We start from the raw sequence: 23,748 nt of genomic DNA on the forward strand, positions 1-23,748 counted from the left end.
CTAGCAACTTTTTCGTCATTCTCTTTGTTCCGAAACAGCCGACGACGGGCCCTGCGAACGCCACCACTGTTATTAGTGTTACAGTGCACATGTCTGCGCACCGCGATAGCGCTGTTGGTAAGAGAGAGAGGTTCATTGTTTGATCTTGCATTCAAATCTCTGTCTATTTTTGTCCTGCGACTGGCAAACATGAAATGGGGAAATAGGGAAACTGGCAATACGTAGAACCAGTAAAGCTTCTATCGTCCCTCACTGCAAGTGCTGTGATAGCCTCATTGGTAAAGGCGACTGAAAATTCACGATAGCAGGATTGGAGGTTCAAATCCCGTCCATGTTTGTAAGTTTTATAATGAATTCGAAATTTTTTTTTATGTGACCTATTATTTTCTAAAAATAGAATAACACACTTAAAATAATTACCCAAAAATGAGTAAAAAAAGTTAGTTTTTACCCTAATTTTGCTTTCGGAATGTTATCAATAACTCTTTAATATCAAAATTTGTTATTGAAATATTTCCCAATTCACTGTTATTAAGTCGTTATTGCCACTAACAAAGCACGTTATTAAATTGATTTTTCAGGAACAAATTTTTATTATGTGACTTGTTATTTTGCCGCTTATAACAGCCAAGTTTATAACTCAATATGTTATGTTAATAACATGAAAATTACTAATTCCATTATGCAGTTATTTTGCCAAAATAACGCATTTTGTTATGCTGTTGTTATTCTCTTTTGCTCGGGAAGTGTTACAGGCAGTAGGGTGCAAAATGTTGACTGGAAACTGCACGTTTTTATTGTTTCTGTACTAAACATTAAAAAAAATAACATTTTCATTTTCGCTCTTCCTCTTCACACAGTCAGTCATTTCGTGGTCATTGAATATGAAGCCGATCGAGAAACATAGCATTATTACCTAAGTTTATAGCATCGATTCCCACCGAAAACACTCCACGACAATCAAATGGCACAAGATCTGTGTAAAGCATCATCAAATGTAATCGAAACGTTAATATTTTATCAACAATTTTACACTTTGTCTCTTGTTTACAAATATTCATTGATTTTCATTCAGTTGACAAACGAGTATCGAGCACCTGACTATGAATATGCAGGCAAGTGAATGAAAATTGCCGCCCGGTGCACTTCAGCGCGTCTGCTCGAAAATTTTACGCACTGCCAGGCAGTTTGAGTAGGCCTCAGCGGCGTTGAGGGAATGTTCCAGGGATGCTTTTAAGGTACATTAGGGGGTGGGTTATGACAGTGATTCAGGGCGCTCCAGGAACATTCCAGGGTGTTTCCAACATCAGGTGGTTTCACAAGCGTTTCAAGGGTGTTCCAAGAAGTTTGGTTGCAAAGAGTTTCAGGAGCATTAAAGAGAGTTCCGGAACGTTTCAGGGAGTTTTCATGAGATCTCAAGAGTATTTCAGGGGGTGTCATGGATGGTTCAGAGGTATGGTATTCAGGTGGTTTCAGGTACTTTCCAAATGTCTCCGCAACCATCTGAAATGCCTTGAAACCACTCTGGAATTCTCTCCGAAACAACCGTGAAACCCCCAAAAACGCCTTGAAACCTCACTAAAACATCTCTGGAACCTTTTTGAAAATCTTAAAACCTAAAACCTGTAAAAACCACTTCCAATCCCCATGAAACATCATGAAATGCCTTCTGAAACCTCTCCTAAACATCGCTGAAACTTCCTTGAGAGCATCTCGCATCCTCCGGAAACCAAGCCCAAATAACCTGTAAATCCCTAAAGCCACCCGGTACGCCTTGAAATGCCAAAAACTCCTCTAAAACATCTCTAAATCCCCCGAAGTCCCTTCAAAACTCTCCTCTCTTCGGGTTTTGATAGAGGAGAGTAAATGTGCGTACGCACAGCTTAGATTATCGGTGTCTGTCCGATGGTTGACCGTGTTGGATGTAGTGGCGATCTGGCACATTTCCAACACTTGCAGAGTTTGCTTCTTGTGCGTTATATCGACGATAGTGGGATTGCTAATGTTGAACCGGTGTTGGTGGGTGATGCAATGGTTGATCAATGCTGATTTTTCCCGTAGTTGTTGTACTGGAAGATCGGTGTATTGCTGCCTTTGCAATAGATGCTGTTCCAGTGTGTTGACATGGGTTTGGTCCATACATGCGTCATGCGTCGTCTACAAATAGTTATATTGTGCCTTGCAAGATAAATCCGCGAAACGCGTTTGTCTTCTTCTTTTCCATCAAGTTGCCAAAGTATGACCGCACCACTATGAGCGACCTGGTGGTCAGAAAATCTGCATGCGGCGCTTATATCAAATCCACATGAGGCTGCGGCGATATAGCCGCGAGGAGATGCACGCGATACAGACGCAATGTGGAAATGGAAAAGATTAAGCTGCATCCCCCTGCAGCATCACTAAATAACATCCCGATTATTAAACACAAAGCCGACGAGGTGATGCGTATGCGTATAGTGAATCAATGTCGCGATAAATATTATTACGATTTTTGGCCACCTGAGTTGCCATTGTGTTAACTTTTGTTTTGATATGAACGACCTGAAAGCTGCTGCGATGCTGCTGGGTGGGTGACATTGCGTCTGTATCGCGGGAATCTCCTCGCGGGCATATCGCCGCCGCCCAATGTGGATTTATTATGAGCGCCGCAATAATCGACCCGAATCCAACGACTACCCATCCCAACTAACACAGACAACCACCCAAACACCATACACTATACAAATTCCACAGTAATGTTCGATCAGCTGTTATCTCTGGCAGTGTTGGCAAGTGTCGTGGCTCCTCCTGGTGTAGACCTCCCATTTTGTACCACCCACCCACTACCATCGAGGGTGCTGGCAGTAAAGTACACACTTAGAAATTCTGAAATTTCCACGAAACGGAATCACCAAAAAACGTAAATGTTTCCAAGACTGAATTGCAAATTGGACTCAATTTTACGCGCATCATGTAAATGCTGGTTGGTTAACAAATCCGTTTCACCAGAAACGTAGAATCAGTATCACGTTCATCAGCCGCCTTCCAACTCGGTGAAATAGCCGAGAGGTAAAAGATGTGGCTCACGATCAGCAGATCCGGTGTTCGAATCCCATGCATAAGAATATATTACTTTTCTATGCTTTATCTGTCAAATCGGTTCTAGCGATTGCTAGACGTTAAGAAAAAATAAGTTTTATTTTGGGGTGTCTTGAAAGACGTAAATTTACATGTTATAACCTCTAAATTTGTGTTTTTGAAGAAGCTCGTATATGTCAGGTTCAGGACACTTCAAATTACACGATATTTTCTAGGTGTGTATGTACCCTCATATCCAGTGTTCCCAAAACTACTTTTCTAACGGCTTTAAATCCACAGTGAGACTTATGCAGTGCAAATTCAAAACGCGACAATCAACCGTGAGATGTACACGGGATTAGACAAAATTGATTAATATCGAGTAAGTGTAGTCTTTATGTAGTATGTTAACCAATAACCACCCTAATTAAACGAATAAACCACAGACCCTGAAGAAGATCCCAACATCTGGATCGAAACGTTGGCGATGAGATAAGAAAATCAACGCTTCTCTTTGACTGAAAGCCGAAATCCCCGAGAAATAAGTCAACTTCCCTGTTGAACCTCTACAAACGTTTCGTAGATAGTTAACTTCGTGTTACGGCGAACTTTATTCGATCGTAGAGTTCTGCGGAGTCCGAGGTAAGCACGATTTCCTGCCACAATGCGCCTCTGAATTTCTCTGCTGGTGTCGTTGTCGGCGGTCATCAGTGAGCCCAAGTACACGAATTCTTCAACCGCCTCGATTTCATCACCGTCGATATAAATTCTGGGTGGCGGGCGCGGTGATTCCTCCCTGGAGCCCTTTGCCATCATGTACTTTGTCTTCGACACATTAATGACTAATCCGATTCGCCTGGCTTCACGCTTTAGTCGGATGTACGTTTCCGCCATCATCCCAAATTTACGAACTACACAGAAAAAAAAATGTAATTAAAATTCAGCGAGAAATCATGCACATAAAGGGAATGCTAGAGTTAGTGCACTTTTACATGAGATATAATGTAAGATTACATTACCATCGTGTAAATTTCCGCCAATCATCGCGTAAACCATCATGGACTCCAACCGGTTACGTGACTATTAGCGGAAATTTACACGATTGTAACGTAATTTTACATGATATCTCATGTAAATATGCACCAACTCTAGCATTCCCTTTATGTGCATGATTTCTCGCTGAATTTTACATGCATATTTTTTTTCTGTGTATAATATCAATATTATCAGCGAAACCTGAACGGACTTCGTGAAAATCGTCCCACTCGTGTTTATCCCCGCTCTCCTTATTACACTTTCTAACGCAATGTTGAACAGCAAGCACGAAAGACCATCACCTTGCCGTAATCCTCTGCGAGATTCAAAGGGACTCGAGAGTGCACCTGATACTCGAACTGACACTCGATCCATCGTCGCCTTGATCAATCGTATCAGTTTATCCGGGAATCCGTATTCGTGCATAATCTGCCATAGCTGTTCTCGATCGATTGTATCATACGCCGATTTGAAATCGATGAACAAGTGATGTGTGGGCACGTTGTATTCGCGGCATTTCTGCAACACCTGGCGGATGGCGAACATCTGGTCCGTTGTAGCGCGTTCGCCCATAAATCCAGCCTGATATTGTCCCACGAACTCTCTTGCAATCGGTGACAGTCGGCGGCATAAAATTTGAGAGAGTATCTTGTAGGCAGCGCTCAGTAGTGTGATCGCGCGGTAGTTCCCGCAATCCAACTTGTCGCCCTTTTTGTAGATGGGACAGCGCGGTACAGCTCTTCCATCGCTTCACGATCTCGTTCTTTCTGCTTCATCCGGAAGACAGATCAGATTCCTAAATATTTCAACTGTAGAAATCCAAAATTTCAGATCGATTCATTGAAATTTGAATTTTTGACAGCCTCCTGAACGGACTGTGGTTTATGGCCTTCATACAAAATCTATAATGTTTATTCACAGCTATGCCAGTGTCCCGTGTTTTAATAAACTCATAAACACTATAATAGTTGCTTTGAAGGCTTTGTTCGTAGATATGTGAAGATCATCTGCATGGCATTTAAGTTGTGAAAAAGCTGCCTAAAAATGAGTTTTCCTTCGATATTCTTGAAAATTACCCAATTTTGAGTCAAAATTGATCTAAAACTATAGTAGGACGAGCGTGCCCGCGATGTGGTTGTGCGATTTTGTAAGCCTAAGACCAGTGCTTTTGATTGGTGTATGATTTATTTTGCGAAAACTTGCGATAGATTTCATGATTTTCATATGTTTTTGAGGGTTTTGGGTAAGAGGTTTTGGCTGGCTTTTGTTCAGCAACGCACCATTGTGCAGTCGTTTCTGTGATTCGGAGTCGCGAAGCCTAGTGCTGTAGCCGAAGTACTACCTATGGCGGATCGGATGTCCCTCCAGCCATCTTCAAGTGTAGCTGAGCCAAGCTGCTCTTCCGTTGGTAGGGCCACTGCTAACTGCTGCGCGTAGTCTTGAGCCACTTCTACGTTACGAAGTTGCTCGATGTTGAGCCGCGGCGTTCGACTTCGACGCGTGGTGATAACTGTCGAAAGTTTTGAGCACATGCATACAGCGACTAAGTAGTGATCCGAATCTATATTCGCACTGCGGTATGTGCGGACATTGCTTATATCCGAGAAGAATTTACCCTAGATTAGAACGTGGTCGATTTGGTTTTCTGTTTGATGGTCGGGTGATCTCCAGATGGTTCTGTGGATATCTTTGCGGAGGAAGAAGGTGCTTCGGACTACCATACCACGGGAGGCTGCAAAGTTTACGCATCACTGGCCGTTATCATTCGAAACGGCGTGCAGGCTCTTTCGCCCGATTACCGGTATGTACATATCCTCTCTTGTAACCTGCGCGATCATGTCGCTGACATCGATTTTCAGGTCACGCGGCGAGCAAGCATCGTATGTTTGCTCTAATCGCGCGTAGAACGCGTCTTTCTCGTCATCAGGTCTGCCTTCGTGTGGGCAGTGGACGTTGATGATGCTGTAGTTGAAGAAACGGCCCATAACTCTTAACATGCACAGGTTTGCGTTGATCGGCTGCCACCCGATCACACGTTGTCGCATCTTGCCCAACACTACATGTAAATCCGGTTCCCAGTTCATTAGTGGTGCCACAGCTCGATGTCCGTTTTCCACACTTTCTGTCCAGTCCAACAAAGTTCCTGCAACGCCACGATGTCGAAGTTGCGGGGATGTAGTTCGTCGGAAATTATCCTGTCACATCCTGCGAAACCTAGTGAGACTTGCAATTCCACACAGATAAAAATAATGAGATTTACACGTCACGTAAACTTCATTTTTGTCATGTAAACTTAATGTTAAGAAGGTTTACATGAAATATCATGTGAATTTGTGATATATGTCATGTAAAATCTCAGAGTCATGCTGAATTACATGACAAGTGATGAAAATTTTCATGGCATTTTGTGACTTTTACATGATATGTCATGTAAACTTCTGTGCTATCCCACGCTCGAATCATGTGCATTATATGTCACAGAACTTTACACTCTTTTTTCGATCTGTGCATGTTCCAAGTTTCCAATCGTAGTCCTTACTTCGTCGCGTGGGTCTTTGCCGATTGTATCGATTCGTATTTTCTCCTATGTTATTCGCAATGGGGATTTTCACGGGTGGCTTATTGGGCCTACGCCAACACTCCTGCCTCGCCGGAGGGCCATCGTGCCAGTTCTGCTTAACGTCCTTACCAACACTGGGACGACCACGCTGATGGGGCTACCACCTTGGATCTAGCTGGGCGTGGTGCAGCGTTTCTTACTCAACCGCTGGATGCCAGAACAGACGCTATTTGAGCCGCACCTCCTTGGTGAACAGATGCTCGGGTCGTACCTCCTCAATCTAGCTGAAAACAGAAGGACAACAGTGCCCAGGCTGCACTACCAGCTAAGCACATAACTCTTGCCGTTTATTTAAAAGTGAGTTAGCCCACTAGAGTATTTAAAAATCCAACGCTAGATAGAAACAATTTTGCGATGGGTTGCTATTTTCTGCCGGGATCAAACGGAAATTACCCACTCATAGCTTAACGCGGTTAAGCCAAAATTGTGGTAATCAAACGGAAGGTCGATATGAGTGAGAAGAGCCTATATTTGGGTTGATTTCTGATTCCGTGTAACGAAAACTAAGTTTATATAAAAAAATGAGTAATTTTCATTTAATGGATATACATATTATTACACATTGCAAATGGTCATTGGCAGAGAAAGCCTAAGTCAAAAACTATGCAAGTGTTCAATGAATACTAATCTGAAAAACAGACTTGTAAGATGAAAATGGGAGCCACATGCTTAATAAGGGAACCAATACCCTATTTGATACATTTTAGTTTAAGGAATCTATTTAAATTGATAATAAACTTTTGCTAAAATGCTGTAAAGCGTAATCTGCCGGGTGCAGCATAGTTGTCCCATGTTCTAAGTGAATCCCTATTAACATTGGACAACTATGCTGGACGCGGCAGTAATCGCCGTAAGTCCGAATTAATTCACATAAAACATATGAGTAGAACGGCAGCGTGTTGGTATAAAAATCCCGATTGATATTTCTAGTGCCAGCTTATATTCCTTGATCATTTCATTCTAAATATGCACAATATTTTGTTCAATTTCAGCATTTACCTTTACTCCGCTCGCTGCTGCTTTCGAACTCCGAATCACAAAAGCTAATCACCACAGGATCAAAACTTCCAGCTTTCACTTCAATTTCTTCTTTTCGCTTCTGATTATTAATAACATTTTGACGAAACTCTTCAACCTTATAGCTTATATCACCGGTACAATCACCTTTCCCACCGTATATCCCACCGTTCCCATAATTAGCGCCAATGTCGTTGAATGTGGCGGACGGAATGCTTTTCACATGATAAGTCACAATATCGTCGTCATAATCTTCGGCCTGCGCCAACAGTGACATCATCCACTCGTTTACGGGAAACAGCACATCGCTGGCGCCATCGCCATCACCCCCAACACCACCGGTGGTGAGCTGCCGCACGAGTCGCCCCCGATCAACGACACTCAACGGCCACGGAGAACGGCCGCTCAAATTCTCGTAAACTGTATCACGTTTTCGCGAGTCGGAAAAATCGATCAAATTCTCACTGACACTTCGTCTCACTTTCAACGGAACGGATCGCGGTGTGGCTTTCTCCCGAGTCGCCGCTGGAGTGTCTGCTTCTGCTGTTGCTGCGACCGTTAATGCACTCGATGTCGATGACTGGGTAATGTGATGCTTAGCTGCTACCGCCGCCACCCCTGCCAGCAACGTAAGCCGATCTTCGCTGTGGCAATGCAATCCGCGGTCGACTTTTCGCTTTTTTGTTGTCGCGTTTGGCGTGAAAATAGTTGGAATATATATGGATTATTAAGTAACATGTCGATCGTTACGAGCGGCGTGGAAAACTCGATCAGTTTGTTCGGTTTGGTTGATGTAGTGTATGGTTTGAGGGTGAGTTCATTATCAACGTTGAATGGGCATAGGTTGGGCGAAGTTGGGTGCCCAATTAGTAACATGATTGGATTTTCTGAAACCTTCTTTGAGATGGCATCACGGAATCGTCTTTTATGTAACAGATGTGTTATATTGCATTTTTGATTTTTCAATTTTCAAACTATGTCAACCCTCGAGCAGTCGCGTCTTTGACTACCTGCAGTGACGCCGCGCTCACGTTGTGTACCACGTGCGTGTATTTTTCATAGTGCGTGTACTCAGTACACAATGCGACCGCTCCCGGGTTAAATGGGCAAACTTAGTTCGCCATAGAAGGTTTAACTCTTGATGGTTTGACATGGTTCTAAAAGTGTTCCAGGAGTTTCAGGGTAGCCTTACAAGAGAAGGTTCTAGCAGGTTATAGAGACGTTTGAGTGGGCTGCAGGAGGATTATGGAGGGTTTTAAGTGGTAATAGATAGTTTTGGTTGTGCTTCAGGGGCATTCCACGGGGTTTTAGAGGGGTTTGTGATGCATCCAGGGGGTTGGATTCTTCAGAAGGGCTTAAAATTTGTATAGAGGCAATTTATGGGACATTTGGGAACCCTGAAACGCACTAAATTATCTCTGATCCCCCTCATTAAACACCCTGAGATCAGTGTACGCAAAATATGGCACCGCAAGCGAAAAATAGGCAACAAAGAAGGCACGGCAACAACGCTTTGTTTTTTCGTTAGCAGATAATGACAAAATCGCTCCTGAGTTTGTTCACAACAAAAACGGTAGGAATATTTGTCACGTTCTATTCACATCGTGATTTTCGCATTGTTTCACAACTGAAACTCGACTCTGAGGATGGCAAGAGCCTTAATTCGTCCAAATGCTTATGAATTCGATGATGTGGGTCGAAAATTTCAGCAGAAAAGCCGAAATATCGGCACACGCACGGCAAGCGATATTTGTTTTATTGCTCTCATCGCTTGACATGCGTTTGTTGCGGAGCGCCTTTGTTACCGACATGCACCGCTTAGGACAAAGCGTTTGTTTTTCGGCGTGATCCGTTTTTCGTACCCTGCCTGAGATACTCTGAAATATCTCTGAGATTCCATAAAACCTCCTGAAGCGGCTCTGACAACCCCTTGAAAGCCCCTGATACTCTCTGAAAATTCTAATGCTTGTTTGCAGATTTTGTTCCCGCCCCTGAGTAGAGTGTGGCCGACCCACCTCCAAATTCGCCGCATTTCTGTCGGCTCCACATTGGAGATCCAACTGTGAGGGCAATATGCAAGAATTATATACCGCAGGCATCTACTGATGAAGACCTGCAACCGTTGAGTGTTCTCCACTGATACACACCAAGTTTCACTGGCGTACAGCAGCACAGATTTCACGTTCGAATTGAAAATTCGGATTTTGGTGCGTCGACTAATCTGACAGTTTTCCATACATTTCTTATACTGGCAAAGGCAGCACTTGCCTTCTTGATCAGTGCACCTATGTCGATCCTGGTGCTACCATCTGCTGCCATTTCGCTACCAAGATAATGGAAGCTTTCAACATTCTCCACTGCTTGCCCAGATACCGTAAACTTGGAAGGGTTTACCGTGTTTACATCCAATGATTTGGTCTTGTTGACGTCGATGGTGAGACTTGCCGGCGAGGACTGATCGGTAAGATCATCGAGCATACTCTCAATATCAGAGCGCCGTTGAGCTAAGAAAGCTACGTCATCAGCCAGCTCGAAGTCATTTAGATGCTCCATGGTAATAAGCTGCCACAGCAACCCACGATTTGGTTCACGATCAATCGCATCTACCCAGGATCTCGTCGTTTCCGATGAGGAACCGTAGCGGTGATAGGATACATTCATGCCTTACTCCAGTAACGACCCGGATGGGATTGGACAAGACGCCGTTTTGCAGTACTCTGCACGAAAATGCCCTGTATTGTGCTTCAATGAGACCGATGATTTTCTCAGGGACATCCTTACGTCTAAGGGCTCCCACATGCCTCGTGATTAGGACGGTCAAAAGCTTTTTCGTAATCAATGAACGCCACGTAGAAAGGTTCTTGGAAAGAATTTGCTCCAAGATGATACGGAGCGTGATAATATGGTCCACACAGGATCGTCTTGCACGGAATCCTGCCTGATGCCACCGGAGAGTTGCATCAATTCTCCTGTATCCGGTTAAGGATAATATTGCAAAGGACTTTGAGAACGATGCAATAGGATACCCTGCCAGTTATCGCATATAATGAAAAATGAAAATAAAGATCAGTCTTGTAAAGTATTTCCCACGAGTAGTTTGCATAATTTGCATCCTTCCTCGATGTAAAGAGTTTCGGCCATCAGAGTTGTCTGGCCTAGCTGATTAGGATTGCCACGGCGTCCATCCGGACACCACAGTCAGGTCACTCTTTTTGGACACTTTAAGAAAGACGCCTGACATCTAGTCGGGTGGAAATGTCGCGGTTTAATAAAAATTTATTTTGAATAATTTATGCAGCAGTTGTGCAGATACTACAGGATCAGCTTTGAGTATCTCAGCTAATACGGATGGCTATTTCTATCTCCTGCACTGATGAAGCTTTGGTGTTGACACGGGTAATGCTTCGAGCCCTTGACAGATCATGTTGAGGTGTTGGTGGCGTGGCCGACACTTGAAAAAGGTTTCCAAAGTGCTCGAACATGGCCGGGTCGGTCAATAGCTGTCCAGATGTGTCTTTCACGGACATCGTAGCATTCATCTTAGCCCCACTAAGTCGACGTGAGACATCGTAGAGGAGACGAATGTCGCCAGTATTTTCAGCTTTCTCGTCTTCGTCGGCTGGAGAGTTCACCAACGTTTTTTCCGCCTACATGAGCATTTCACTTCCTTCGTTGATGGGTTACGGCTTTGTCTCCTTCTGTTTTCGCCCACTCTATCGTGGCTTTGGTGTTCCATTGCTCTTCCGTCTTTCTCCAGGTGTGATGCACTACTTTCTCTGGGTGCATGGCTCACTCAAATTATTCTCGCCGGTGGCGACGAAAGCGTTCTTGATAGCGCTCCATTGAACTTCTACGCTACCACCTTCCGGAGTATCCGCAGTACGGTTCTCCTGCTATTCGACGGCTTGTGTTGAACCGTCTTCCAGTCGGCTTGTGTTGAGCCGGTGCCCGATTTTCTCCGATGGATTCTGGCAATGCGCAGCCGGATCTCGCCGATTAGGAGATGATGGTTGCAATGTCGGTGCTACGTTTGTTCCGTACTTCAACAAGGCTCCGTTTCCATTTCCGGTTAATGCAGATGTGGTCGATTTGATTTTCCGTGTCGCCATTACTAGAAACCTAATCCCATAGCATGGAGCGATTAGGTAGCGTCCATTTATTACGTTACGCTAAAATCGACTTTTTTACACCACCCCCTCCCCCCCGCCCCCCTCCGTAACGCTTTTTTGTATGAAAATCCTTAACTGTTTTTATGGATCGTAACGCTCGGCCATACTCCCCCCTCACCCTAGAGCGTTACGTAATTTGTGGATGACGCCTTAGAAGCTTGGTGACCCTAACCGCACGGCTACGAGGTTCCAGTATCCACTATCCACCTTGATGGGGCTGCTACCTTAGGTATAGCTTCCGGTGGAGGAGCATGTCATACTCAGCCGCTTGATGCCAGAACAGACGCTGTTTGAGTCGTACCTCCTTGGTGAACAGACGCTCGGGACGTACCTCCTTAATCTAGCTGAAGTCAGAAGGACACCAGTGCCCAGGCTGCGCTACCAGCTTAGCATACAACTCTTAACTGGCGGTCTTCGTCAGGACCAGAGCTATGTTGGACGCTCTCCTTATCGACTCACCGTTTTATAGCCCTCTGTGTCTGGACGCTTAGTAGGAAACCGATTCCGGTGCCGGAGAGCGTTGCCGCCTCGAATGTTGTCGGAATATTACAATACCTTTCCCGACGGTAACTATGTTATCGATAGTTAGGCTAACGGACTTGACTAAGTCGAGCAGTGGTTTGTTGGTCAAGGGTCTATCCACCGTGATGGGGCTGCCGTTTAAAGTATAGTTTTAAGCTATAAGCTTTAAGATTTTTGAAATTTTCCTGATTCAAGCCTAATTTTACCAAACACCGTATCTAACAAAAATCGCGAACGGTCCAGGAGTGTTCCACGAGTTTTAAGAAGTTCCAGGGGCGTTCAAGGGGTCTTTCAAAAGTTTAAGGGGCTTTCGAAGGCGTTCCATGGGGCTTCAAAGGGTTCTCGAGGTGTTCCAGAATGTTTCAGAGGTTTCATAGGCGTTCGATTGAGTTTCAGGAGCATTCCTGAGGTTTTGTTGACGTATCAGAGGTGTTCAGCGAATTTCAAGAGGTCCCATGGGCGTTCCGGGAGTGTTTCATGGTTTTCAAGGGGTTTCAGGAGGTCTCAGGAGGCTTCATATGCATTCTATGAGACTTCAGGGAGTTTCATGGGCATTCCAGGGTCGTTTAACCCAAGTAACCACAGTGGTGAAGCCTTATTGCATGCAGATATACGGTGTATTTAGTGCAATCATTACTTTTCATTTCATTTAATGTGGAAGTGGGCAATTATATAATCAAATTAAGATTATACTGGTATAATCTTGAAGCAGTCGAATAATTGCCCATTTCCACTTTAAATCAACTTTAAGTTTGCATGTAAAGTAATGATTGCTCTAAATACACCGTATATCTGCATGCTATAAGGCTTCAGCACCGTGGTTACTTGGGAATAGCATTTCAGAGATGCTCCATGAGGTTTCAGTGGTTTTTTATTGTTCCTAGAGGTTTAGGTTCATCTACGGCCGGTCGACAACGGACCAGATCTTTACTTCACGGCAAATCCTCCAGAAATGCCGTGAATACCAGGTCCCAACGCATCACCTGTTCATCGACTTCAAAGCGGCATACGATAGTATCGACCGCGCAGAGCTATGGAGAATCATGGACGAAAACGGCTTTCCTGGGAAGCTGACTAGATTGATTAAAGCAACGATGGACGGTGTGCAAAACTCCCTTAGGCAGTTTTCGGGTGAACTATCCAGTTCATTCGTATCTCGCCGGGGACTGCGACAAGGCGACGGAATCTCATGTCTACTTTTCAACATCGCTCTGGAAGGTGTTATGCAACGAGCCGGGCTCAACAGCCGGGGAACGATTTTCACAAAATCCGGTCAGTTTGTATGCTTTGCGGACGACATGGACATTATCGCTATAACATTTGGAACGGTGGCAGAGCTGTACACCCGCCTGAAACGCGAAGCAGCAAAGGTCGGACTGGTGGTGAATGCCTCAAAAACAAAGTACATGCTGGTAGCCGGAACCGAACACGACCGGATCCGTCTGGGTGGTAATGTTACGATAGACGGGGATACTTTCGAGGTGGTGGAGGAATTCGTCTACCTCGGATCCTTACTGACGGCTGACAACAACGTGAGCCGTGAAATTCGGAGGCGCATCATCAGCAGACAAACAGAAAATCAAATCGACCACGTTCTAATCGACGGTAAATTCTTCTCGGATATAACCAATGTCCACACATACCGTAGTGCGAATATAGATTCGGATCACTACTTAGTCGCTGTATGCATGCGCTCAAAACTTTCGACAGTTATCACCACGCGTCGAAGTCGAACGCCGCGGCTCAACATCGAGCAGCTGCGTAACGTAGAAGTGGCTCAAGACTACGCGCAGCAGTTAGCAGTGGCCCTACCAACGGAAGAGCAGCTTGGCGCAGCTACACTTGAAGATGGCTGGAGGGACATCCGATCCGCCATAGGTAGTATCTCGGCTACAGCACTAGGCTTCGCGACTCCGAATCACAGAAACGACTGGTACGACGGCAAATGTGATCAGTTGAAAAAACGAGAAGAATGCAGTATGGGCGAGAATGCTACAACACCGTACGAGAGCGAATGAGGCACGTTACAAACAGGCGCGGAACAGGCAGAACTCAGTCTTCCGGATGAAGAAGCGCCAGCAGGAAGAACGAGATCGCGAAGCGATGGAAGAGCTGTACCGCGCTAAGGATACACGAAAGTTCTACGAGAAACTGAACCGCTCGCGCAGAGGCTTTGTGCCACAAGCCGACATGTGCCGAGATAATCACGGGAATATTCTCACGAGCGAGCGTGAGGTGGTTGAGAGGTGGCGGCAACATTACGATGAGCATCTCAATGGTGACGTTGCTAGTTCCGAAGGTGGCGTGGTAACAGATCTAGGAGTATGTGCACAGGACGAAAGACTTGCGGCCCCTGATCTCCAAGAGATTGAGGAGGAGGTTGGCCGGTTGAAAAACAACAAAGCCGCTGGAGCAGATCAACTACCAAGCGAGCTTCTAAAATACGGTGGAGAAGCACTGGTGAGAGCACTACACTGGGTCATTACCAAGATTTGGGAGGAGGAAGTATTACCGGAGAAATGGATGGAAGGTATCGTGTGTCTCATCTACAAAAAGGGCGACAAGTTGGATTGCGGGAACTACTGCGCGATCACACTACTGAGCGCTGCCAACAAGATACTCTCTCAAATTTTATGCCACCGACTATCACCGAATGCAAGAGAGTTCGTGGGGCAATATCGGGCTGGATTTATGGGTAAACGCGCTACAACGGACCAGATGTTCGCCATCCGCTAGGTGTTGCAGAAATGCCGCGAATACAACGTGCCCACACATCACTTGTTCATCGATTTCAAATCGGCGTATGATACAATCGATCGAGAACAGCTATGGCAGATAATGCACGAATACGGATTCCCGTATAAACTGACACGGTTGATCAAGGCGACGATGGATCGCGTGATGTGCGTAGTTCGAGTATCAGGGACACCCTCGAGTCCCTTCGAATCTCGCAGAGGGTTACGGCAAGGTGATGATCTTCCGTGCTTGCTGTTCAACATTGCTTTAGAGGGTGTAATTAGGAGAGCGGGGATAAACACGAGTGGTACGATTTTCACGAAGTCCATTCAGCTGCTTGGTTTCGCTGATGATATTGATATTATTGCTCGTAAATTTGAGACGATGGCGGAAACGTACATCCGACTAAAGAATGGAGCCAGGCGAATCGGATTAGTCATTAATGTGTCGAAGACAAAGTACATGATGGCAAAGGGCTCCAGGGAGGAATCAGCGCGCCCGCCACCCCGAATTTATATCGACGGTGATGAAATCGAGGCGGTTGAAGAATTCGTGTACTTGGGCTCACTGGTGACCACCGACAACGACACCAGCAGAGAAATTCAGAGGCGCATTGTGGCAGGAAATCGTGCTTGCTTTGGACTCCACAGAACTCCACGATCGAATAAAGTTCGCCGTAACACGAAGTTAACCATCTACAAAACGCTGATTGGACCGGTCGTCCTCTATGGGCACGAAACATGGACCCTACGTGCAGAGGACCAACGCGCCCTTGGAGTTTTCGAACGGAAGGTGTTGCGTACCATCTACGGCGGAGTGCAGATGGAAGACGGGACTTGGAGAAGGCGAATGAACCACGAGCTGCATCAGCTGCTGAGAGAACCAACCATCGTCCATACCGCAAAAGTCGGGAGGCTACGGTGGGCGGGTCACGTCATCAGGATGTCGGATAGCAACCCGACTAAAATGGTTCTCGAGAGTCATCCAACCGGTACAAGAAGACGTGGAACGCAGCGAGCTAGGTGGGTCGACCAAGTGGAGGACGATCTGCGGACCCTACGCAGAGTGCAGAACTGGAGACAAACAGCCATGGACCGAGTGGAGTGGAGGCGGCTACTATGTACAGCAGAGGCCAGCCTGATCGTCAATCATTAAATCATCAGCGGAAGTCCTGCCTACTACGGGCTCCAGAAGAAACTGCGGTCGAAAAAGATTCACCCACGCACCAAATGCACCATGTACAAAACGCTAATATGACCGGGGATCCTCTACGCACGGGCACGAGACATGGACCATGCTCGAGGAGGACCTACAAGCACTCGGAGTTTTCGAGCGACGCGTACTAAGAACGATCTTCGGCGGTGTGCAGGAGAACGGTGTGTGGCGGAGAAGGATGAACCACGAGCTCGCTGCACTTTACGGCGAACCCAGCATCCAGAAGGTGGCCAAAGCCGGAAGGATACGGTGGGTAGGGCATGTTGCAAGAATGCCGGACAACAACCCTGCAAAGCCGGTGTTTGCAACTGATCCGGTTGGCACAAGAAGGCGTGGACCGTGACTTTTCGAGCATTGGGCGCGACCAAGGATGGAGAGCGGCAGCCACAGCCGAGTATTGTGGCGTACTATTGTTGATTATGTTTTGTCTTAAAATGATGTTGAACAAATAAATGTATGTATGTATGTATGTATGTATGTAGAGGTTTTAGGGGCGTTTTATAGGGTTTCAGGGATGTTCAATGGGGTTTCAACGGCACTCCAGGGATATACCATGGGGCTTCAGTGGCGTTCCTGGGAGTTGTAAGGGGTTTGATGGAAGTTTCAGGGGATTTCAGGGTATTTCAAGGGATCACAGGGGCGTTCCAGGGGTATTCCAAGGGGGTTTCAAAAGCGCCCCATGGGGGTTTCAAGGAGTTTTAAAGGCGTTTACGGGGTGTTCCAGGGGTTTCGGGGGACTGATGATGATGAAGTTGTCATTGATATAATCGTCGTCATTTAAATTTCGAATGCAGTTTTCACGTTCAAAACACACGTTGATGAAAATGTGTGCCTAGCATTCCAATCCATCTGGAATACAGTGTAAATACATTTTCAATGCAAAAATTTATGTTTTCAGCAAAAAAAACTGCTTTCGAAATTTCAATGATATCAATAACAACTTCTTTAACCTTAAGGAGATTTCATGTGGTCCCAGGAGCAATCTGGGGTGTACCAAATGGTTTTGAGGGGCGTTCCATGGGGCTCCAGAAGGTTTAATGGGGTCACAGGGACGTTCCAGGAGTATTCCAGAGTAACTCAGTGAATTTTAGGGCTTCAGGGGGTTTCAGAGGTGTTCCAGAAGTTTCAGGAGCGATCCAGAGAGTCTCAGGGGATTTCATGAGCTGTGTTCCAATGATTTCCAGGGAGTTTCGGGCACGTTCCAGGGGTTTTCAAGAGCTTTAAGGGGCGTTCCATAGTTGCTCTAGAGGCTTGAAGAAGTTTCAAGTGCGTTCCACGAAGTTATGTGAATTTACAAACGCATTTCATGGTGTTTCAGAGGCGTTCCAGGGTGTTTCAGGGTATGTATCCCTGATATCAACTGAAACCCTGAAACATTTTGAAATGCCTTGAAACCCTTCTGAAAATCTTCTTATTCTTTTTTGAAAGTCCCATAAATCTCCTGGCAACCCCTTAGGAATCGTCATGAAAGCCGCTGAAAAGCCCTGAAACTCATCTGAAAAATCCCTAAAACCCCTGAAACGCCAAGAAACATTCTCCTCCTCTCGTAAACGCCTCCGTAAACTCTTTTGAAACTCCCATGAAACTTGAAAATTTAAATCTGACAAATATGTTAAATTTCGACTACCGCAGCGAACCGTTCAATATTTGACCAGAATCGTTCAACATGAGGATGAACAAGCTTATGGAAGTGCTCAACATTTGGGTTCCAGACATTTTGTTTAAATTTTAATTCATGGGGATTCAAATGCAATGGGTAGCATGAGTACTGACTGGAAGTTCATTGGACATTTTTCTATTCTACAGTGAAATTATAAATGAAAACAAAAATTCAGTATGACCCGTTCATCAATTGGCGAACTATGTACTCAAGTGGATTCTGCCAAAAAATTTCACAGGATTCTACCAAGATTCACATAGGATTTTACTAGATACCATTTCAAGAAGTATAGTTAAAAGTAAAGACTGCTTATTTGTCTTGAATCGGGATTTATTCTGGTAAAACTCTAACTAATGTTTGAACAACTTCGGACCTGCTTTAAATGATGTTAGTTAAGTTTGGAATCTACAAAACATTAATCTCACATCGTTCATAAACTTTATCTTTTTGGATATTTCAAAATATAAATTTTAAATTGAAGCAAATTAATTTTAAGAACACGCGACTTTCAAGAACTATATGTGCGAAAATTAAACCGCGAAGTTCGCGACAGCTGTAACAAACCTGCAGTTGGAAGATTTTCCCTTCATTCATTGCCAAAACAACGATTAGCAAACCTCAAATTGCATATGAAATCACCCATCCAATTCACCATCAATAGCATCACATCAACCAACCAAATGAAGAAATAATGATTCATATTTACCTCATTTGTAGTCTCCTCCTCAACGCTCACCTGCGAGCGGGCGTCATCGCGCATACGACAGATCTCGCCAAGGTCGAATGATTTATTCGTACGGAACACATCCTCGAAGCCGTCCACGTTGTGGACAATGTCACTTTTGCACAATTTCCGCTTGCCCTGTATCGCCGATCCCGTCACCGCACCCACCCCACCGAACCTCACCGGCCTAATCCGGAAATTCCCCAGAAATTCCTGGAACTTGGCACTGTATTTGCTGGATTTCTTTGTACGCTCAACGTCTTCTTCGTCCTCGACGGCACAAAATGCACATTTTTCCGTACCGTACAACCGACCGCAGTCTTCGCAAATATTTTCGTAGATATTCTCCTCGCACTTTCTGATCTTCCCGTAGCCGTTGCTCCCACCGAAGGATATCTGCTGCTGCTTCACAATTTCGTTGATGACATTCTCGTAAATATTAGCACATTGCCAGCCTTCACTTAGCACTTTTCCCGTTGGCGAATTGTTTGGATCACGATCACCACCCCCGAGAAGTGGCACTGCACTACTGCCGCCGTGGCCAATGCCATTATCAGACAGACAACCAGGCTGCTGCCGTTGCTGGTGTTGTTGTTGCTGCCACTGCCGCTGCCTCTGCCACCGTTTGTCCCCATCGCCTTCACTTCCATCCTCATCGCCGCCGTCGTTTTTGCTTCGCTCCGGCAGTAACGACGCCGACGATAATTGCCCTACCCCTACTTCCATTACTGGTTTATTAGTGCCAGATCGAGACGCGGCGGCAAACAATGACGTCGTCGTCGTCTTCGTTGCAAACGGTCGGTGAGAAACGGAACCGGCTGAGGAAGTAGCGGACAGCAGCAGATGTAGGGCCGCAGATTTATTATGGCTGTTTTGTTCGTCGTTGCTTTGAATAATTCCTCCGGTCGTCGGCGTCGTCGTCGTTGTTGTCGGATGATTCGAGTTGTTGGAATTTCTTGACATCATAAGAATGTTTTTGACCGGATTCCCTTTTGCTCGGTGGTTCTTGCCGACATCGTTGGGAACACATTTTCGACGCACTTGTTGCGCGGCGTTCGGTTTGAAGGCAGACACTTGCTCACTACTAGTCCAGGCAGTTTTTGCGATCTATGCTTTGTATGGGTATGATGAGCTGTTTTTTTTTTTCATGAGAAGGTTTGTATGCAAATTGGTTAACTGATGTGCGATACAGTAATCGATGACTAATAAGAGTGTGCCAATGTGAACTGTGGAATTAGTGAGGCGAATAAGTTTTCTGCAATGTTTTTCTGTGAATTTGCAATTTATGAATCAAATATAAAAATTTACCCCCTGTAGAACAGGTACCAATGACCGGATCCCTTATTTTTGTGACAAAAAAAACTGAAAATGGCTAGGACGCATTATCACTGGAACTTGAACTAAAGCCCGTCCACTGCTCAGGTAGGAGGGAGGACTAATTCAAAACGACGATGATAGTTTTCCGCTCATTTAGAGCTAGATTATACTCATTGAAACCTTTAATCCGGGAGCGGTCGCATGCACCAAGTATGCGCACTAGAAAAAACGCTTTTTGTACAAAGCGTGGGCTTGGTTAATGATAGTGGAAGACGCGACTACTCGAGGGTTAAAGACGCTGCCGAGAACACCGTCCGAAAAACGATGTCGACGGAACGATTGGCTCGACGAGTTTTGAGCGGTTTTGGAGCAGAACGTACTATGGGTCGTAGTGCTGCGGTATGGAACCTGGTGGAACATAGAACGTTTTTGAAGGAAGCGGAAACAACATGCACGCTTAGGGTTCATTCAAATATTACGTAACGCAAATTTTGGCTATTTTAGACCCCCTCCCTCCCCCACGTAACAAATTTTGTATGGGAAGTTTTGAAATTTTGTATGAAGCGTAACACAGCGCTAGACCCCCTCCCTCCCCCATTAGCGTTACGTAATATTTGAACGAACCCTTATTTCCAGAGTGAATTCCACTTGTCCGTCCCCGTAAACATCCTTTCAACAATGTTGTCCGGAGTAAAATCTCTACTGCATATCTCCTGCATACTCGACCTTTGCTCCACGAAGCGTGGGTACTCCAAGAGCACATGCTCCGCGGTGCAGCTCGAACGCGAGTACGACCGCTGCCTAAGCCACAACGTCAAGATCATCCATTAGGAGATTTAAACCCTCAGGTATTTAGGCCAGAAGAAGGAATTCCGACCGACCATTGGAAAGTTCAGCGCCTACCAGCACATGATCGAAAACGACCTACGACTTTTTGATTTCGCCGCCTCCAAAAACGTGGCCATACGTTGCACCTTTTTCCAACATAGCCTCCCTTATCGTTACACGTGGAGATCACCACAGCAGACGGAACCTGAAATAGACCACGTTCTGATTGACGGACGGCACTTCTCCAACATTATCGACGTCAGGACCTATCGTGGCGCCAACATTTACTCCGACCACTATCTGGTGATATGTCAAACTGCGCCCAAAACTTTCCTTTATTAACAATGTACGGTACCGGCGAACGCCACGGTACAACATAAAGCGTTACAGTGAAAGCAGCCATGAACGACGCAGCCAACAATCGACGGAACGAATGGTTCGACGAAGAGTGCAGAACGGGTTTGGAGGAGGAGAACGCAGCGCGGGCGGTAATGCTGCAGCATGGGACCCAACAGAACGTTTAACGTTACAAACAGAACAGAAACAGCAGACCCGCATCTTTCGGGAGGAAAAGCGCCGCCTGGAAGAAGTGGAGTGCGAAGAAATCGGCACCAACATTTCAAAAGGGCGTAACTGCATTTACAACCAATGCACAATGGTCCGAATCCACGTTTTAGCAGGAAAAAAAGTCCGTTTCTCTGTTTTCGTTAATTTTAGGCGTTTGGTATCTTCAGAGAAGTTGTTTGAATTTGTTTGCTGCATCTTTTCCAAAAAATTTTGATTAGGGTGGTCCTCGTCTTAACTCAAATCTGGAATAGAACTTTTTAATTTTAAGTCATACGCGATCGAGTTCTTCAACAAAGTTGTAGGCAATGCTATTCCAAGCAACTTTGCCGAATACGTCGTTTATCTAGCTCTTAATTTTAACATAGTAGGTCAATTTGAAGTTTTGACTTAGGGTGAACCCCCCAAAAACGTTTTTTTTGCAATAACTTTTTTATTTGATTTTTTTCGAAGATGTGAGCTTCGGAGCATTTGAAGAGCAAGTAATGACGCATATTTATTCTGAACATTGCATGTTTCTAGGTCTTGTCATTCAAATGTTATGGGCAATTTTGACTTAAAAACAACGATGTCTTAAAATGCTTATATCTCATGGAGCTGGTAAAATAAAAAAAGTTCTTTAAGCGGCATTTGGAAGGTCACATTAAAAGCCAAATTTGGAGCAAAAATTACAAGAACGTTATTTTTTAAATTGGAATAAATCGACTCCAAAAATCCCCTTAAAAAATTAAAAACTACATATAACTCATACAATTTTAAAGATAGAGTCAAACTGTCTTTGGAAAAAATGTGGGTTTTTAATATACCTAAAAGTTTCCCATACACGACTTTTTTGTAAAACGTGAAACAAAAGCTCGAAATTGATAATTTGTTTTTAAAGAATATAATCGTTCTAATTTTCTAAAAAAAAACATAGCATGTACCTCTAAGAATCAAATTATCAATTTCAAGCTTTTGTTTCACGTTTTACAAAAAAGTCGTGTATGGGAAACTTTAAGGTATGGTAAAAACCCACATTTTTTCCGAAGACAGTTTGGCTTTATCTTTAAAATTGTATGAGTTATATGTAGTTTTTCGATTTTTTAAGGGGATTTTTGAAGTCGATTTATTCCAATTTAAAAAATAACGTTCTTGTAATTTTTGCTCCAAATTTGGCTTTTTATGTGACCTTCCAAATGCCGCTTAAAGAACTTTTTTTATTTTACCAGCTCCATGAGATATAAGCATTTTAAGACATCGTTGTTTTTAAGTCAAAATTGCCCATAACATTTGAATGACAAGATCTAGCAACATGCAATGTTCAGAATAAATATGCGTCATTATTTGCTCTTCAAATGCTCCGAAGCTCACATCTTCGAAAAAAATCAAATAAAAAAGTTATTGCGAAAAAATCGTTTTTGGGGGGCTCACCCTAAGTCAAAACTTCAAATTGACCTACTATGTTCAAATTAAGAGCTAGATAAACGACGTATTCGGCAAAGTTGCTCGAAATAGCATTGCCTACAACTTTGCTGAAGAACTCGATCGCGTATGACTTAAAATTAAAAAGTTCTATTCCAGATTTGAGTTAAGACGAGGACCACCCTAATCAAAATTTTTTGGAAAAGATGCAGCAAACAAATTCAAACAACTTCTCTGAAGACACTAAACGCCTAAAATTAACGAAAACAGAGATACGGATTTTTTCCTGCTAAAACGTAGATTCGAACCATTGTGCAATGCCTTCTCACAAAGCTGTGGAGCGTATCCCATCCCTCTCGAGCAATCCACTAGCACAAATAGAAAGATAAAATCCTCCTCTTTCGATTAATGGATGTGAATTGCGTGAGATGAATGAAATACGACCCACAGCTCTGTGAGAAGGCATTGGTTGCAAAAGCAGTTACGCCCTTTTGAAATGTTGGTGCCGAAATGGAATTGCTATGTCGATCCCAAGGAAAACAGAAATTCTACCAGAAGCTCAACGCATCCCGCAACGGCTTCGCGCCGCGAGCCGAAATATGCAAGGACAAAGACGGAGGCCTCTTGACTGACGGACGTGAGGTGATCGAAAGGTGGAAGCAGCACTTCGATCAGCACCTGAATGGCGTGGAGAACGTAGGCACGGGAGACCACGGCAACGGAGGAAATGACGATGCCAGTGCAGCAGAGGACGGAAATGAACCAACTCCCACGCTGAGGGAAGTTAAGGATGCCATTCATCAGCTCAAAACCAACAAAGCAGCTGGTAAGGATGGTATCGCAGCTGAACTTATCAAGATGGGCCCAGAAAAGTTGGCCACCT

The 23,748-nt window shown here is 44.7% G+C and overlaps 1 protein-coding gene across 1 annotated transcript in view; it reads right to left on the reverse strand.

The window, feature by feature from the left end:
- The window catches only part of LOC109413806 (uncharacterized), a 36,929-nt gene extending 16,917 nt beyond the window's left edge, over positions 1-20,012 (reverse strand). Inside the window, exons 1-2 of the mRNA XM_019687543.3 lie at positions 18,738-20,012; positions 7,712-8,405 (exon numbers count right to left, since the gene is read on the reverse strand). Of these exons, the coding sequence (XP_019543088.3) occupies positions 7,712-8,405; positions 18,738-19,721 (1,678 nt within the window). The 5' untranslated portion in view covers positions 19,722-20,012. The remainder of the gene's footprint in view (positions 1-7,711; positions 8,406-18,737) is intronic.
- Between the last annotated feature and the right edge of the window lie 3,736 nt (positions 20,013-23,748).

Source organism: Aedes albopictus, chromosome 1 (assembly GCF_035046485.1).
Source record: "Aedes albopictus strain Foshan chromosome 1, AalbF5, whole genome shotgun sequence".
NCBI lineage: Eukaryota > Metazoa > Arthropoda > Insecta > Diptera > Culicidae > Aedes > Aedes albopictus.